This window comes from Giraffa tippelskirchi, chromosome 8, assembly GCF_054371585.1.
Source record: "Giraffa tippelskirchi isolate mGirTip1 chromosome 8, T2T-mGirTip1v1.2.pri, whole genome shotgun sequence".
NCBI classification, from domain to species: domain Eukaryota; kingdom Metazoa; phylum Chordata; class Mammalia; order Artiodactyla; family Giraffidae; genus Giraffa; species Giraffa tippelskirchi.
In genome coordinates this window covers 83574585-83592647 of record NC_137282.1, presented here as the reverse complement: position 1 = coordinate 83592647, position 18063 = coordinate 83574585, and the positions used below count along the sequence as shown (strand labels likewise).

Sequence of the window (18063 nt, the reverse complement as noted above, 5' to 3'; positions counted from 1 at the left end):
CATTTTACCTTGGCAAAGCAACTTAAGCAACTGAGTCCCAATTTCTTTCTTTGTAAAGGGGAAATAGTGGTATGGGGAAAAGGAAACGGATACAGAATGCCTACTATGAATAAACTTTCTGAAGACTATAAGCAACAGTTGTTCAATGAGGGTTACATTACTTAACTAAGAGGACATATTTGGAAGAGATACCAGAAGCAGAATCCCTAGTATAGGATCTGGAACCAGAAGCTAGCTTTCCCCATTCCACCATATTCCATTTGGAACACTTCAACTTGAACCTAGCTTTCCAGGACATTGTAAGGACATACTTGTTAAGATAAACATAAAAAAAAGAAAAATTAACAGTTTGTTAAAATGGTATATACATTTAAAATATTTATACACAGAATTTGGGGCCTGAGTCCCTCAAATGTTAGAGGTAATAACATTCTCAATGTTAAGATGCATTTTTTGTTGGAGAAAAATTATAATTGTTAAATGTAGGTACATAACACCCATATACACCTTACACTTGTTCAGATTTTTGACTTCTACAAAGTTCTTTCTCGTATGTGAATTTACTTGGTCCTCCTCATGATGCATTATAAGGTGGGAAGAAGTTATCACCCATATTTATTTATCACCCATATAAGGATATCGTAGTCAAGGCTTTTGGGGCCTGTGTCACCTGCCCTTGTTCTGACTGAGCAGCAGCTGCAATACAGAGTTTCCTGTGAGCCTAACTTGCCTCTCAAGGCCAGCATAGAACCTAAAGCATACACTGTGCTCACATCACTGCTTCTTCGATCCCTAGACCTACCTCCTTAATCCACAGGCCAGCCAAGCCTGGAAGGGTAGTTTGGCTCCTGTCTTTTTGATAAGCAAATTCAAGAGGAAATCTGTGCTCCAAAGAGAACTCCATGGTGTCAGACCCCTACAGAAGTGACTTCTGTAACACAAGTCATATGTCCTCCATCCCCCTCCTGACTTTCTCATTCCCTCTTCCAAATAAAGTAAACTATTTTTACCCAAGTACTCTTAAAACGTTCTCCTTTTGGAGACTTCAAAGTGTAGAAGGCGTTGTGTGTGGCTAAAGGAGGCGAAGTGATTTACACAGTGCCCCCTGCTGGTGGCAGAAGAGGCAGCAAGCACTCCCTTCCAGTTCTGGTTCTAACTCCACCCTTCATAATCTACTTTCATTTGTTGGCACAGGTTGTTGTTGTTTAGTCCCTAAGTCATATTCAACTCTTTTGCAACCCCATGGGCTGTAGCCCACAAGGCTCCTCTGTCCATGGGATTTCCCAGGTAAGCATACTGGAGTGGGTTGCCATTTCCTTCTCCAGGGAATCTTCCCAACCAAGGGATCAAAGATTCTTTAGCACTAAACCACTGGGGAAGCCCACACACAGGTCAAGAAACTGTAATTTTCACCTTTCACCAATATGTTAGACTTAAATTTTTAAAAAACACAGGTTTTATCACAAAATTAACAGTAAATGATAGCCATCATCTTTGATGGAAGTTACAGAGATGATCTGCTGGGCTACTATGAAAAACATTGCACATTTTTCAAAATTTGAAAGTATTACATTTTGCTTTCCTTGTATGGGACAAGAAAATTAGAAATTATAAGTTTCACTCTAAGTTTTACAGATGAGAAAGCTAAGTTTTAAGACCTTCTATTGCAGTTTTACTACTATTTGAACCAGGCTCAGAATCTTTCTACTCCAGGCACATTCCAGGCTTTACCTACCAAATCTGTTCAACAGCAGGATTGTAGATTACCTTCAATGAAGGGCATTGGTTTTGAGCTTTGCTGAGAACATCTTTTATTTATTTTTAAATTTTCCCAGCATCTGTTCCTCCCTTTTCCATTAATTGCACAATTTTCCTTTAAGGATGCAACCTTAAGGAACCCTCAATTCGTATATTTCAGATCTGAGTGACCCACCAGTCCTTAGTTCCAGAGCTCAGAATATAAGTGCCTGGCTAATTAGGATACTTTTCTCCTTGGCCACTATGATTGGGACCAGAGCTTGGCCAACTAGAATAAATACTAAAGCTCTAATGGGTCCACTGAGAAAGAGCCACTCTTCTCCAGTGGGGAGCTAGGCTAGTAGACAGCAAGCTTTCAGTGCCTGGTGGCCATCTTGCCACACTATTGGAAGAGCCTGAAAATAAAGCCAATAAAGGGGGAAACACAGCACAAAGATGGAGGGAGACAGACTGCTAATGTGACACGGAGTTCGTCTTCCTTGAATTTAGATTTGTCACAGGGCTTGACCGTCACAGGGACCAGTACATTATGGTCTCATCTTTCAAGCTTCTGCCACTTGCAGTTCAATAAGTCCTTCCTGAAATGAGCTCTGTACTCAAGCATTAAAGAGACTCAGTGCAGGACTTCTCTGAAGAAACAAATATCTGTTTTCTACTACCAAAAAATAGGCTAGGAAGTCAAGAAATGGAAGCAGAGCTAATCAAATCTTGGCAGAATCCTTTGTCCTAGCTTCAGAGAGCCTCGGGAATGAGGTGCTAAACAAGTCTCTTTATGAATCCATGAAGCAACTGGCCTCAGACAAACCCTGTCACTTTTAATGTAGAGAACACCAACTCCACAAACTTCGTTTTCCTCAGCTGGGTGCTCCATTCAAAATTCAGCTGCCCTCCATTCAAAATTCAGCTGCAACTAGGGCTCAAAGGAAGAGTCCTCGATGGGGAATTACTTTTGCTCATTGGTTGGTTGGGGTGTTCTTCTGGTTTTTGTTTTTGCTTAAAATTACATAGCAGTATTGAGAATTCATGTTTTTACATCTGTAAGTTCTTAGAAGAACTTCTAATCAATCTTCTACCTTCTGATAAGCTGAATATGAGAGCTGGAGAAGTAGATGAGAGAAAAAAGCTGAAACCAAGCCAAGAAACTTTGCCCCACAGTAATATGGATGTAAAGACAACAAGGCATTGCACTTGCTTTTAAAGGTTTTTTTTTCCTCTCCCTCAAAAAAAGTCACCATCAAACATACACTTCAATCATAATATTTCAGAGCCAGGGAGTTACGTTTTGAGCTTGAAAAGCTTGTTGGCAGTGGTACCTCGGGAATTTTCAGAGCCTAGGACAGTCTTACTGAGGCAGGGAAGCGGGGAAGAGGTAAGGTGAGTATAGATAGGTTTACCAGATGACCCACCATCAAAGAAGGCTGGAATCTGGTGCTGGCCTGAGTCAGGCCTCCAAGCCTTTGTCATCTCTTCAATACACATGCAATGGACACTTCTATGGTGTTTGGAATATCCGAGGTCAATACATTTGGCTTTTGAATGTGACACACAGACTTACCTGGTGAATTCCACAGAATAGTACTGAATAGGAGAGCTTCCTTCACTCTCTCCAGGTTTCCAAGACAGGGCCACCTCGGAATCGGAAACCACAATGACGTGCGGCTGCTGTGGGGCTGTTGGAGGCAGGCAGGAACCTAGGCAGGACAGCAAACAACTGGAGTTGGCTGTAGTCTTTGCTGTTGGAGAGGTTTCATGTATCCAAAACACATGTGCTTCCTACAACCTAAACATCTCTGTTCAGAACAGCCTCTCAAAGTCCAAACCAAAATAAGCATACACCCAAAAATCATAATTGGATTCTCCACTGGATTCGTATAAGGTTTATCAGTGAGAGCTGTTCTTCCCTTCCTCCCCGAGCACCCCTAACTGGAAATCCAACTAAATTATGTGCAGACTACTGACCCCAGGACACACAGTGTTGTGTACCCTTTAAAACCTTTGTGCACATGTTGGAATTGATATTTACTTGAAAGTGAAAGCTGCTCAGTCATGTCCAACTCTTTGCAACACCATGGACTATACTATACAGTCCATGGACTTCCCCAGGCCAAAATACTGGAGAGGGTAGCCTTTCCCTTCTCCAGGGCATCTTCCCAACCCAAGGATCAAACCCAGGTCTCCTGCATTGCAGGCAGATTCTTTACCAGCTGGGCCACAAGGGAAGCCCAAGAATACTGGAGTGGGTAGCCTATCCCTACTCCAGCAGATCTTCCTGACCCAGGAATTGAACTGGGGTCTCCAGCATTGCAGGCAGATTCTTTACCAACTGAGCTATCAGGGAAGCCCCTTGATATTTACTTATGAGGCAAATTAAATGCTTAATGTAATGGCACTTACTTTCCACTCTTCTGTGTGTGGATCTCCTCCCTTCCCCCCACCCTCATCATCAGAATACATACCAATGGTAGGACATCCGGAAAAGCTCTCATGTGTGAAGATGTAGGATGATTCTATCACCCCAAGGTCACTGTTGTTACTATTTTCATATCCAGACTTTCACATCTGCCAGCTTTACACTATTGCTTCGGCCAGAAATATTTTTCCTGCCTCCTCTTCCTAGCAAAATCCTATGCAGATTTCAAAAGCCAGGCCAAAGATATGGTTCTTTCTGAAACCCTCCTAAGACTTGGGGTGAGGAACTGGTCCCTCTGAGTGCTCCAGAGCCATGAGTGGACTCAGATACACTGAATTACATGCTAACCATGCACCTCTCCCTCCCCAGGGAGTTCCTGAGAGCAACGATGCTTTCAGACCACCTTTGTCCCCAGCATCTACTGCACCACCACGTCAACGAGCATTTGTTAGATTTCTCTGGCCTGTAAAATCTCTTCCCACCCCTCTTCCTCACCTTCTTAATTCCCACTTACTTATCAGATCTCTACTTAGCAGTTATGTTCTTAGGGAATTCTTACTGCACCTCTACATCGGATCTTACAAAAGAAGATCTTGTATCATGTTGGAAAACACTTGTCACTATCTATGGCCACACACTAAATAGATAATATCTTGACCCATCCCACTAAGTTTTAAGAGGGCAGGGGCTGTTACAACTGCCTGTTTTTTTTTCACCACTCAATTCCCAGAGCCCAATGTAGCACAGTGCCTGGCACAGAGTCGGTCCTCATTGGTATATATTGAATGGAGGAATGAATGAATAGTCCTAAATAACAGTTCTTATTATTAATGAATCAGACCCATTTTACCTTGGGGCAAAGTGGTAACATGCTGAGGAGGGCTAAGCCGCCCTTTGCCAGTTTGGCTGTAAGCTGCCATGCTCACGCGGTATTCAGTGCCTGCTTTCAAATCTGCGATCACTTCCTCCTGTCGATGACCAAACATGAAATGTATCAATGATCAGAAGTTCCTTTGAGGCAAACCAGACAATTTCCATGAGTGCTGCATCTTGAGGCCCTTGTGAAACTTGTTTGGGAGATTGTTGTGCTTTCTCTGCATGCATGTGTACTAAGTCGTTTCAGTCGTGTCTGACTCGGTGCCACCCGATGGACTGTAGCCCGCCAGGCTCCTCTGTCCATGGGATTCTCCAGGCAAGACTACTGGAGTGGGTTGTTGTGCCCTCCTTCAGGAAATCTTCTCGACCCAGGGATCAAATCCACGTCTCTTATGTCTCCTGCATTCGGAGGCAGGTTCTTCACCACTAGAGCTACCTGGGAAGTCCTTTGCTTTCTCTAGGATTGGCCAAGTATTTTAATTTGCAAAGAGAAAAGCACCATGACGTATTTCCGAAGACTAGTGAATTATTTTTTATTGGACTATATACACTGTCCTAGAACTGGGACTCATTCACCTTATCAGCTGTTGCTCTTAACATCTGAGTTCTTCAATAAGAGTACTAGGCTGTTGGAATTCAGGTAAGGATCTTTTCCAGGGTTGGAATCCCTCAGTCCTTTCTTTCCATTTGCACATCACCGATGCTCAGGTACTAGCCACAACAGCAAACTGAGGTCTTGATCTGCATCCATAAAGGAGGGACTCAAACTTTGGTTCCCAAATTGTCACCATGAGGGCTTCTTAAAACAAATTGCTAAGCCTGGCCCCAGGGTTCCTGATTCAGTAAATCTGGGAAGCAGTCTGAGAATCTGCATTCCTAAGAAGTTCCCCAGTGATGCTGCTGGTGGGTCATGGTGGCATCTTCCCTGGTGGCTCAGATGTTAAAGAACCTGCCTGCGGTGCAGGAGACCTGGGTTTGATCCCTGGGTTGGGAAGACCCTCTGGAGAAAGGCATGGCTACCCACTCCTGTATTCTTGCCTGGAGAATCTCATGGACAGAGGATCCTTGCAGACTACAGTCCATGGGGTCGCAGAGTTGGACGTGACTGAGCATTTAACACATTCACATTGAAAACCACTAGGACTTATGCGGAATGTGTGTGAACTTCACCTGCACAAAAGCCTTGACCAAAAAGCCCCAGCTGAAGTGGACTCACTCCATCTTGAGGCTGGCGTGTGCTTGTGTGCTTACCCTGACTCTGTGCGACACTCTGGACTGTAGCTCTCCAGGCTCCTCTGTCCATGGAGCTCCCAGGCAAGAATACTAGAGTGGGTAGCCAATCCTTTCTCCAAAGGATCTTCCTGACCCAGGGATCAAACCCAAGTCTCCTGCATTACAGGTAGATTCTTTACCATCTGAGCCACCAGGGAAGCCCCAACTGGAGGCTACAGTGCCATATAGTAAGCGGGAGCCTGGGTCGCATTGGTCTCAGCACATTGTAGTGAAAACGATACTGACGTGGAATCTATCAGTCCTGGGCTTGAATCCTGATTCTGACACTTACTGTTAGCTATGGACTTCATATTAAATACCCAGAGCATCAGCTTCTTTCTCTGTAAAAGAGGATGATGGATAACTATCTTGCACAGTTATAGCATTTGGGGTAATGTATGTAAAGTCGCTGGTTCCAAGGCCGTACTCAAGAAACAGGATCGTAATGATTATTGTCTTGGGCATTGAAACTCCTCCTCTTCTCCACTTACCTAGGTCCTACCACTTCTCTGAGGCCCAAATATCCCCTTGACATCTGACCACACAGACTCAATCTTATCCCACTAAGTGTTATGCCACTAAATTAGCACTTTCATATATTAAAATGTTTACTATTTCTCCCATGGGATTACAAGCCACTTGAGAGCAGGCATCCTGTCTTATATTTCTTCACAACATTCCCTGCAAATGACTAAATATTCATTGTTGATAAGGAGAACTGATCAATTGATCAACAAAACTTTTTAAGAAGATTCAACAAATAATTATTGAATACTTACTATAGTAGCCCTTAACCCTGAAAGCATTTTAACATCACTCAAAGATCTAAAAATAAAATACCAATGCTATATTCTACTCCAGACCACTTGAATCAGAACTTCTGGGGGGAGGCAGGCCTGCGTCTGTTTAAAGCTCTCCAGGTGATGCTAAAATGTGCAGCCAGGTTTGTGAACCGCTGGTCCTGGGCTTGCCTCACCTCTGAGTTCCATCTGTCTCCCCTCCTCTCTTCCTCCTGTATCTCCAACCTCTCCCTTACCTACCAGATCCATCATTACTGTGCTCAAGTCACTCTCATCTTCAAAGCAATCAATTCTTCACCACCACGCACGCACCCCTGTCGCCTCTCCAGAGACACAACCCTCCTGAAGAAGTTGTCTCCATTTCCTCATCTCCTGTTCACTCCTCACCCTGCTCCCATCTGGCCTCTCCTCATTACAAACAACTGAGATGTTTCTACCAAAGTTGCCACAACAACTCTGCAGTCCACCAAGTGGGGATGTCTCCATCTTTACTTGACTTTTTGCAGCTTTCAATACTGTGACCCACCCTTGCCTCTTAAATCTCTCGGTTCCCTTGGAAACCGTGTCTGTTCCTCCTCATCTCTTTCTACTTCTTTTGTTCCTCTTTTCAAGTATCCCTCACCCACTCCCCATTCTCTGCTGGCCCCTTCGGTGTTGGTCTTTCCCAGAAGTTCACCCCTCACCATCTCCTCTCACTGTGTAGCCTTGTTCAGGCGAGCTCAGCTACTACTCCCTTAGATTCTGGCACCTTCGAATGTCACCTCCCTCCATCACCAGCTCTAAGCTGCCTCTTGATCTCCAGTCATGAGTTTATGACGGCCTCTTGAGCTTCTCTACTCAACAACCATGCAACTCAAGTTCAACATAACCAAAGCTCAACTAAGCACGCCTCCTCCAACCACCAAAAACAAAACAAAAAATTGCTTTACTGTTGTGTTCTCTCCCTCATTACCCAAACCAGAAATTCTCAACACTTGTTTACTCCCGCTCTCTAACCATCATTCAATCGAGTACCAATACTCTTTCATATCACATGAATCTGTCCATGTAGTTTTATCTTCACAGCCATTTAAGTCCAAGTCCCCATAATGATGGCAATGCCTCTGACCCTCCCAGCCTACAATACTTTCTGCACATCCAATCTGGACTCCACACTGCTAGAGCAATTTTCTTAAACCCCAAATCCAATCACATCACTCTCCACTTACGATACCATCTTTGCGTCCCCCTGGTTATTCTTCCAGCATCATCTCATGCCACCTTCCTTCCTTACATTCTACATTCCAGTCATACTGAAGAACTTGGCAGGGCTCAAATTTATGCCATTCAATTCCTTGCCTCTGGGCCTTTGAACCTGCTGCCCCCTCTATGTGAAATGCCCTTCTCTCCATGTCTGCCTGGCTCATCCTTCATGACTCAGTTCAACTGAGACATTACCTCATTTCTCTGACCCCTAGACCCCAGTCTGGTTAGGTGTCCCTCCTCTCTGCTGCCCTGGTGCCCTTGCTGTACCTCAATGTAGCAACACTCACCTTAGACTGTAATTGCTTATTGTCACCTTCTCCCCACCCACTTGAGGACACAAGACAAGTTCGTATTCCTCTGGCATGCCAAAGCCTGGAATAGCATTACCAGACATGGAGCAAATTTTCAAGCAATGCTTCTTGATGAATGAATAAATGAACTAGTGAATGAATGAAAGAAATGAAGCCAAGATGTCTGACATAAACAGATTACCTCATCAAGAACCAGCTTCTCCTAATAACCCCTCCAACTGGATTATCAGCTTCTATATCTCTGCCCGAGACCTGGAGTTAGTAATACAGAGACAAGGCTGACTTCCTTTTATCAATCTGTCCCCAGCCACATCCACATGCCTTTTGGACCTGCTCCCTCCTTTCATTTCCCTTGAATCCTTACTTGGGCCATGTCTACAGCCTCCAGGGTGGGTGTGTGTCTCCCATCTTCCGTCCCTTCTCTCCCCAACGACTCCATCCTACATGTAACTGCACGAAGGGTCTTTGCTGAACATATGGTCCTGTTTTCCCAGCTCCATGGCCCCCACCCTCACCCTTGCTCTAATTCTCTGCATCTGTGCATCCCAGTTCTACCATCTGTCTCCTGATTGCATGTCAAGTTGGATGGTTAAGAGGCTGGAGGCAGCACGTGTATACAAGACTGCTGTTTCACTCTCCCAAATGCCGCTCCCAGGCTTTTCCCAGAGAAGCAGAAATACACTTTCAAACCAATCCAATGCTCTCACAGGCTTTTGCTTTAGAATTCTTTCCTCCCATGAAGTTATTACACTGTATGAAGTATGGGAGTGGGGATGTGGTTTTATAGACTACTGTAGATATTAGCTATGTGTCAATATCAAACAGAGCTATCATTAATTACCATTTATTGGGCATTTTCTCTGCTCCAGAAACATATAGAGACTTATTTAATTCTTCCATCAGTCCTATGAGGTAGGTATCACTCTTATTTTCATTTCCAGAGGAGAAAACTGAATCTCTGAAAAAGTGAATGATTTGCTCAAGGCTGTATATTTACTAAGTGGCAAAGTGGGGATTTGAACCCTGCTTTGTTTGACTCCATGGACAAAGTTCTAATTGGATAATACATGAGTGAAAAATATTAAATAATATTTAAATCAACAAAAATTTATAACATAAACACTGAAGATCAGATTATTTTATCTGTAAACAAGGAAATTTATGTTATCAGAAATGTAAAAGTGATCATTAAAAATCAAGGGAAATTACACTAACAGAAGTTCTTAATGCGGATGAAAAAACAACTAATTTTTTGTTAGACATGGAATTACTGGTGTGACCTTTAGCCCAGGTATATTCTGAAAGGTGAAGTGTTACCCTCCCAGAAACTATTTCCAGTCTTTTCTGGTCTTTTCCTGAGCTGACAGGCTGGTAGGTGAGCATAAGGGAGTGAGGGTCAAGGGGACTGAGTAGCTGGGGTTATTAAAAGAGAAGCTGGATTCAGTGCTTTAACCATCACTTCTTCCTCTTGCATCTCTCCTTCCAATTGGAATCCCTCAGAATAGTATAACTTGTGATAACCCTCGAATTCTTGAGTAAAATGTTGCATAACTCCACAAATCTTTCTATTGCTGTCCTTAAATGTCTTATGGCAACTACTTCAGCCTTGCATCAAACTAGATAAGATGCTAAATATACCCTTTTCAAAGTAGAAAAACAAAGTGTTTTGTTGTCTTGTGGAAGTTTGAAAATGAGTCAAAATACTTATCCCTCTTGGACCTCTTTCTGCACAAAACGGTGAAAAACAAAGAAAAAGAAATTGCTTTCTTGGAGGAGAAGCCTGAATGAATCCCACAGCCTCTCTGGCCCCTCCCATACTTTTCTGAGAGGGAGCGAGGATGGGTGCACTGCTGCAAAATAACCTTCTTTTGCGTTTGTCTCACGCTCCCGTGTGCTCAGTTGTGTCTGACTCTTTGCGACCCTATGAACTGTAGCCCGCCAGGCTCATCTGTCCGTGGAATTTTCCAGCAAGAATACTGGAGTGGGTTGCCATTTCCTCCTTCAGGGGATCTTCCCAGCCTAGGGATCAAATCCACATCTCCTGCACTGGCAGGCAGATTCTTTACCCTTGTGCCACCCTTTACCCTTGGGTTTGGGGACCGCTAAACTTTCATTCTGCTTCATACTAGACCCAACGTACAAAAACAACCTGGAGAGCTATGTAAGAGGAGCCCCTGAGAAGAAAGGACTATTCTTAACTGAATCTCTGTTCCCTTTGCAAGGATGAAACTGTATTAAATGGTTCTGAACTTAAATCTCTGACTCTGAATCAGACCTCACCTTTCACTCCAGTCATGCTGGACTTTTTTCCTACTGCTGGAAAACCGAGTCATTTGTTTCCAGAAATGAAGTTGGATGTTGTCTTGCTCACTAGTCTGGTCAGGTTGTCCCTGCAGGAGGGCATCCAGTGAGCACAGCGGAGAGGTGGCATGAAGTGGGGGAGCGCCGGACTAGGGGGCCAGGAGACCCAGGCTCTGCAGCCAAAGAGCTGTGTGCTTTCAGGGATTCCACTTAACTTCTCTAGGCCAGGGTTTCAACATGGGAATTTTATAATTCTTTTAAAATAACCTTCACTAGCGGCAAGTGACCTTGGATTCAACATCACATTTGACTTCACAAGTCAAATCTGTGCTTTGGTTGCCTTAATAGAAGCTGGGAATATTTAGCATCATTAGATGGGAGGCACAGGGAAATAGAAAAGGATTATCTCCCAAACAGCCTTCTTTCAAAGGTCCCAAGGAAGGCAGTGCAGGCCAGAGTCAGGGGAAGACTTGGAAAGATCTCCATTTCCTGAGTGGTCACAGAAAGTTAGAGTATCATTCAGAGTTTTGCAAGAAGGACAGCACTGGCTTTGGGGCTGAACAAACCTCCCTCATATGCATCTACCCTTCTTATCACAGGACAGTCAGTATCCCTGAGGCTTGATCACTAGAATGCCCAGATGTTTCCATATGCCACAGGGAACAAAGAAACCCCCAGGTGGAAACCATTACTAACCAGCCCCTTTGTTTTATAGTCAAGAGATGTTTACAGGGGCTCGGAGACTTTCCCACGGTTAACCTTGTTCTAGTGACAGAGCCGGGACTAGATGCAAGTTCCATGATTCCTGTCTGCTTTATCCCTTAACTTTGGGTAAGACCCAAATAGCATCACTATTCTGGGTCAGCCTGACCAGTGAACTCCAAAGCAGGGTGATGGTTTATTCTCCCTTAGTTAGCAAGACAAAATCTACTGAAATACCCAAAGAAAACATAAGAACTTTCTATTTCTATTTTATCTCCTCATTTAAAATTTGGTAGGATTTTAGAATGCACACAATATATTAGTAGAGTGGCAGATATTTAATTTATAAGTGCATACATATATTGGTACACTGGTATATGTTCATATAATTTTTAACAGATGGTGTGTGCATGTGTGCTGAGTTGCTTCAGTCGTGTCCATCTCTTTGCAACCCTATGGACTGTAGACCACCAGGCTATTCGGTCCATGGGATTAAAAAGTATGGATACCAAATGCTAACCAAATCAGAAGCTTTTACATAGGCAGAGTATCAAAGAAGATATCAGAATACCACCTACTCCACCAGGTTATCGAGAAGGAAATGGCAGCCCACTCCAGTATTCTTGCCTGGAGAATCCCACAGATGGAGGAGCCTGGTGGGCTACAGTCCAGGGGTTCACTAACAGTTGGACCTGACTGAGCAACTTCATTTCCACTTTTCACTTTCATGCATTGGAGAAGGAAATGGCAACCCATTCCAGTGTTTTTGCCTGGAGAATCCCAGGGACGGGGGAGCCTGGTGGGCTGCCGTCTATGGGGTCATACAGAGTCGGACACGACTGAAGTGACTTAGCAGCAGCAGCAACCATCAGGTTATTTTGGTCAATTCTTCATTTGAATCAGACTAACCATTTGTCAACCCAATCCTCTGTTTGGCAATCAGTCCGGAAAGTCAATCAACCAGGTTTAGGTACCCAGTCCGGTCTCATTGACAAGGTCTAGAATTCTTAGAGAAAGTGAGGAAAGAAGAAGCGGGGTGGGGGAGCGCTTCCTGCAGTAGGGCTTGCTGATTGAAATATTTTCTCTCCTTTTCAATCTTTTTCTCCTTGTCTGGGAACAGAACTTAAATTACTTCAAACTTTAAAAATGTTGCTTTTAACTTTACTCTTCCAGGTGAAATACAAGCCATTTCTTTCTAAAAGACTAAAAATTCACCTGTATGCCCAGCCATTGCTGCTTCCACTAGAACCAAGCACTCTCTGTGGGCCTTAATCGATGAGGAAGATGCAGGAAGATCGACATTTTGATGAAAAGAGACCCCCTGACTCCTGGGTTGGGGCAAGGGTTTAACTTTTTGAAGCATACTTACAAAAATCATCTGATGATCCAATCGTCCCTGGAGAGGAGAAAAAAAAAAAACAAAACATGAAAAGGAGAGGAAAGTAAAGCTTGCAGTAACTAAAATGAACCTGTAGAGTAGCTGCCCTCCTGCCATGTACAGTCAAGGGCAGCAAACACACACCTTGGCAATGGGATTTCTCTCAAACCCTCACTCAGTTCTTATTCTGTGCCAGCTGTGGGGCTGAGGGTTCTATGACCATGACCTTGTTTAATGTCCACAATATACTTACGCTGTAGGATGATGAGAGTATGGAGGGTCCTAAACTTTTCTGTTCTCAGTATAAAATAATACTGGATTAGCAGCACCACTAATCCAGAAAAACAACTCCCTAAACAGTTCCATTTATTCAATAGTTATACCCAAAAGATTTGGTAGTGATAGTTTACACAGATGTTGCTATTTCCCGTGCAACATTCAAATATTCCACAAGGCCCCTGTGAGTTTGCTGCAGATCCCTGCAGTACCATAGTACGCAGGCTAGGAACCACAGACACACTCCCCATGATATAGATCCTATTCAAATCCCTGTTCTGTTGACGAGGAAACTGAGACCCAGTAAGGTCCCCCAGGTGGTTTGTTGTCATACAGGAATCTGAATGCATGTCAGCCCACTCTGCTATACCAGACCTCTCCCCTCCCCTGTCCTGACTCACTGCCTTTATCTCTAGTCATCATTTCCTCTCTCCACTCTGTGTATTATGCAATTCCCTCTTCCCCACCCAAACACACAAGCACAAGAACGTGTATGCACACTCGAGTGTTCAGTCCCTTGGTTCAAATGATTTCAACTCCTCTCTGTCTTCTTTGTCTTTTCCAGAAACTGCCCCTGCTTCAATTCTCAGCCCCAAATTTTACCTCTTGAACACTTGTTCCTACACTAATATCTCTATCTTCAAAACCTCATTCTGTCTGATAAGTGGCATGTGAATGAAATCTGGTCTCACGTTGCTCTCTAATTGTTTTATCTATTGTAAAGGTGTGTGAGCGTGTGCTAAGTCACTTCAGTCTTCCTACTCTTTGTCACCCTATGGACTGTGGCCTACCAGGCTCCTCTGTCCATGGGATTCTCCAGGCAAGAATACTGGAGTAGGTTGCCATTGCATTCTCCAGGGGATCTTCCCTACACAGGGATCGAACCCATGTCTCTTACGTATCTTGCATTGGCAGGAGGGTTCTTTACCACTAGCACCACCTGGGAGACCCAGTGTAAATGTGATTTTCCCAAAAGCTGCCCAAGAACAGCAACCGTATGTGATATTGTGCTGGGCAGAGTGGCAACTGTGAACATTTGTTGAAATCAGCAAGGTAACCAAATACTACAATTTGGTAGCATATTCTAACACCTAGGTATAGTTAATGGAAAGAATAAAGCCTTAGAGTGTGTGGATCACAACAAACTTTGGAAAGTTCTTAAAGAGATGGGAGTAACAGACCAACCTTACCTGTCTCCTGAGAAACCTGTATGCAGGTCAAGAAGCAACAGACATGGAACAATTGACCGGTTCTAAACTGGGAAAGGAGTGTAACAGGCAAGTTTGGCCTTGGAGTACAGAATGAAGCAGGGCAAAGACTAATAGAGTTGTGCCACAAGAACGCACTGGTAATAGCAAACACCCTATTCCAACAACACAAGAGAAGACTCTACACGTGGACATCACCAGATGGTCAACACCGAAATCAGATTGATTATATTCTTTGCAGCCAAAGATGGAGAAGCTCTATACAGTCAGCAAAAACAAAACCAGAGCAGACTGTGGCTCAGATCATGAACTGCTTATTGCCAAATTCAGACTTAAATTGAAGAAAGTAGGGAAAACCACTAGTCCATTCAGATATGACCTAGATCAAATCTCTTATGAGTACATCAAGGCTGTATATTGTCATCCTGTTTATTTAACTTATATGCAGAGTAAATCATGTAAAATGCCAGGCTAGATGAATCACAAGCTGGAATCAAGATTCCCAGGAGAAGTATTAACAACCTCAGATATGCAGATGATACCCTCTAATTGCAGAAAGCAAAGAGGAACTAAAGAGTCTCTTGATGAAAGTGAAAGAGGAGAGCCGGCTTGAAACTCAATATGAAAAAAATTAAGATCGTGACATCTGGTGCCACCACTTCATGGCAAATAGATGGAGAAAAAATGGAAACAGTGGCAGATTTTATTTTCTTGGGCTCCAAAACCACTGGATGGTGACGGCAGCCACAAAATTAAAAGACACTTGCTCCTTGGAAGGAAAGCTATGACAAACCTAGACAGTTTATTAAAATACAGAGACATCACTTTTCAGAGAATTTTGTATAGTCAAAGCTATGGTTTTGTCCAGTAGTCATGTACGAATGTGAGAGCTGAACCATAAAGAAGGCCGAGGGCCAAAAAATTTATGCTTTCGAATTGTAGTGTTGGAGAAGATTCCTGCGAGTCTCTTGGACTGCAAGGAGATCAAATCAGTCAATCCTAAAGGAAATCAACCCTGAATATTCATTGGAAGGACTGATGCTGAAGCTGAAACTCCAATACTTTGGCCACCTGATAGAAAGAGCCAACTCATTGAAAAAGACCCTGATGCTGGAAAAGACTGAAGGCCAAAGGAGAAGGTGGAGGCAGAAGATGAGATGGTTAGACAGCATCATCGACTCAATGGACATGACTGAGCAAACTCTGGGAGACAGTAAAAGACAGGGAAGCCTGGCATGCTGCAGCCCATGGGGTTGCAAAGAGTCAGACACGACTGAGCAACTGAACAACAACAACAGGTGGGGTCACCCCAATTGCCCCCTCTTAGGACAGAATAAACCACAAAAGCTGGGGCTGAGGGCTTCTGAGGCAACTGAGGGGTACTTAAGCAAAAGTCTGAGAATAAAAGCAGCATGCAAAATACAAGCAAGCTGAAGACATGCATCTCTTCTTTTTGAGTCATGAGTGCTCTGGTAAAAATAGCCAGAGCAGGGCTCAGAATGCAGTCTGCCCTGGGTTTACAGTCAACTGTTACTTGCTAATGTATGATCTGAAGAATGTCACTTCACCTCTCTGAGTCTCAGCATCCTTGTCAGGTCATAAGATAGTTGTAAGGATTAAATGGCAAAAGAATTGTAAAGCATGAGGGAGCGTGGCTGGCAGGTGACAGATTCTCAGTAAGTGATGGTTACTCATCATGGATGACAAGTAGGTTTCTAGGTGCAGCGCCCAGCAGGCATTTACTAGACAGGAGTTACAGACACCACCTTCACCACCAGTGCTGTTAAAGCTGCAGTATTCTGGGCACTGATGCTAACTCCTTGCAGAGCAATTAAAAAGGCTCTAGTCTGTAGATTAATTGTAGTAGAACGGGGAAGGAGACGGCAAGTGAAAGAAAAGAAAACAGAACACGCCTAAGGCAGAGAAATTCACCCCGAGAGACCTTGACAGGAAACAGAAGAGAAATAGATGAAGAGCCAGCAGTTGGTTAGTGGAAGGACAGGATGCGGGCTGGAGAAGAAAAACAAACAACTTGCACCATTTGAATATACATTTCCAATTACATCATTTTCTTCTGCATTATGTCTCCAGGCAGTTGAGAAGATACAAATGTATCATATTTATTTATAAAGCTTTATTGAGATTTTAAAAAACCCAGAATTGAATTTTATAGAGAAAAGAAGGGGGGTGGGTGGAAATAGCTGTAAGGTGGCTGTTTTCTCACAGGATAAATGGGGTGGACTGAGTCCATGGAAACATTCCTCACATGGCTGTCTTTCTGAGGATAGAGATGTATGTGATGGGGTTATGGACAAGAAAGACATTCTAAATTCCAAAGGATTATACAAACAGTTATTGTTGTACATACAGCGGCACACATACACACCAAATTAGAAATCCTTCTGAACATCAGTGAAATGTCATTCACAGGGTGTGCTTTTGGGGGGCTGCCAGGATGGAGCTACTCACAGTGGTCGGGGTATCCAGGCCGGGCGGCACACCATAGGACCGCTCCTGCAGGGATTTACCTACGCCAACCTCAGAGTAAAAGACCTGGAAAAGAGGCAGACATCCGAGGTGAGAGCGGGGCCGGCACATCTCCATCAGACCGAGGACCCAAGGTTGCAGTTGCACTCACAACCACAGTGGGTCTCGATGTGAGCTGTCTCACCTCTCACACACTAGCCCTTTGTCAGCAAACATCAGACATACCCGGCTGGAGTCGCAAACTCCTAAGCCTGTAGAAGCCGGGAAGAAGACGCATTGTAAAGTGGGGTGGAGAGGGCTGACCCACCTCCTAGTATTTTTTTCTGAAACCACCATTCTCTCAGGTAGTCTTTCATTTTTCCACTTTTGCATCTAATATATTTCTCTGCTTTAAAATGACGACAGGACAAGGGCTTGATAAATGCCTTCTCTCCCCTGGTGAACGGGAGACAGGAGGGAATGGTGGGTCTAGGGTCTCGTGGGAAGTTTACAGCCAAGTGGACAGCTCAGCTCCAGCAGGCATGTGAGCCTGGGGTGAGGATATATTCACAGAGATTTCAGAATTCCAAGTATTTATCTGAAATATCCTAACTTCTAAAAGTTGACATTTTTAAAAACACTTCTCAAAGAAAATAGTTTTTAAAAGGCCAATCTGTCACCTCTCAAAGGTAGAAATGCATTCTCTGTCCCCTTCTCCACTTTACCTGTCCACCCTGTCACTTTCACTCAGGTTTTACATTATTCTGTCCTTACTGACCACAGTGACTCCCTACCATTTCTCATGTTTCTGCTTTGGTCTCCAAATGTGACTGTGGGCAATTGGAGAGCAAGAAGCAAGTTTTCCACTGAGTTTATATTTCCCCATCCCTGAACAGAGTCAAGACCCAGTAGATCAAACTGACTTTCAGGACACTGACAAAGGCCCTTAAAAGGGAAACATCTTCTCCAGTTTCAAGGAGGGACAATGAGGCTCCCCCGACATGAGAGGGATGATATCAGGAGGCCAGATACAGAAGGAGCAATGATGAGAAGGAGGTGC

General features: G+C 43.9%; 1 protein-coding gene and 1 long non-coding RNA gene across 8 annotated transcripts in view; both read right to left on the bottom strand.

Moving 5' to 3' along the window:
- Nucleotides 1-18063, bottom strand: part of EGFLAM (EGF like, fibronectin type III and laminin G domains) — a 194809-nt gene that overhangs the window by 108460 nt on the left and 68286 nt on the right. For 3 of the 7 annotated variants that reach the window (XR_014061930.1, XM_081519289.1, XM_081519290.1), the window contains exons 3-6: nt 17007-17090; nt 13045-13071; nt 5019-5136; nt 3314-3449 (exon numbers count right to left, since the gene is read on the bottom strand). Coding sequence is in view for 5 of the 7 variants with exons in the window: in XM_081519289.1 (XP_081375415.1) it covers nt 3314-3449; nt 5019-5136; nt 13045-13071; nt 17007-17090 (365 nt within the window). In the remaining 2 variants the exon portion in view is untranslated. Of the gene's footprint in view, nt 1-3313; nt 3450-5018; nt 5137-13044; nt 13072-16988; nt 17091-18063 lie in introns of all 7 variants that reach the window. The other 4 variants (XR_014061931.1, XM_081519293.1, XM_081519292.1 and 1 more) reach the window with 2 other exon arrangements.
- Nucleotides 7721-13005, bottom strand: LOC145517023 (uncharacterized). Its single transcript, XR_014061935.1, has 2 exons — nt 12303-13005; nt 7721-10648 (listed from the first exon to the last, which is right to left on the bottom strand). It is a non-coding gene; the product is annotated as an uncharacterized LOC145517023 (long non-coding RNA).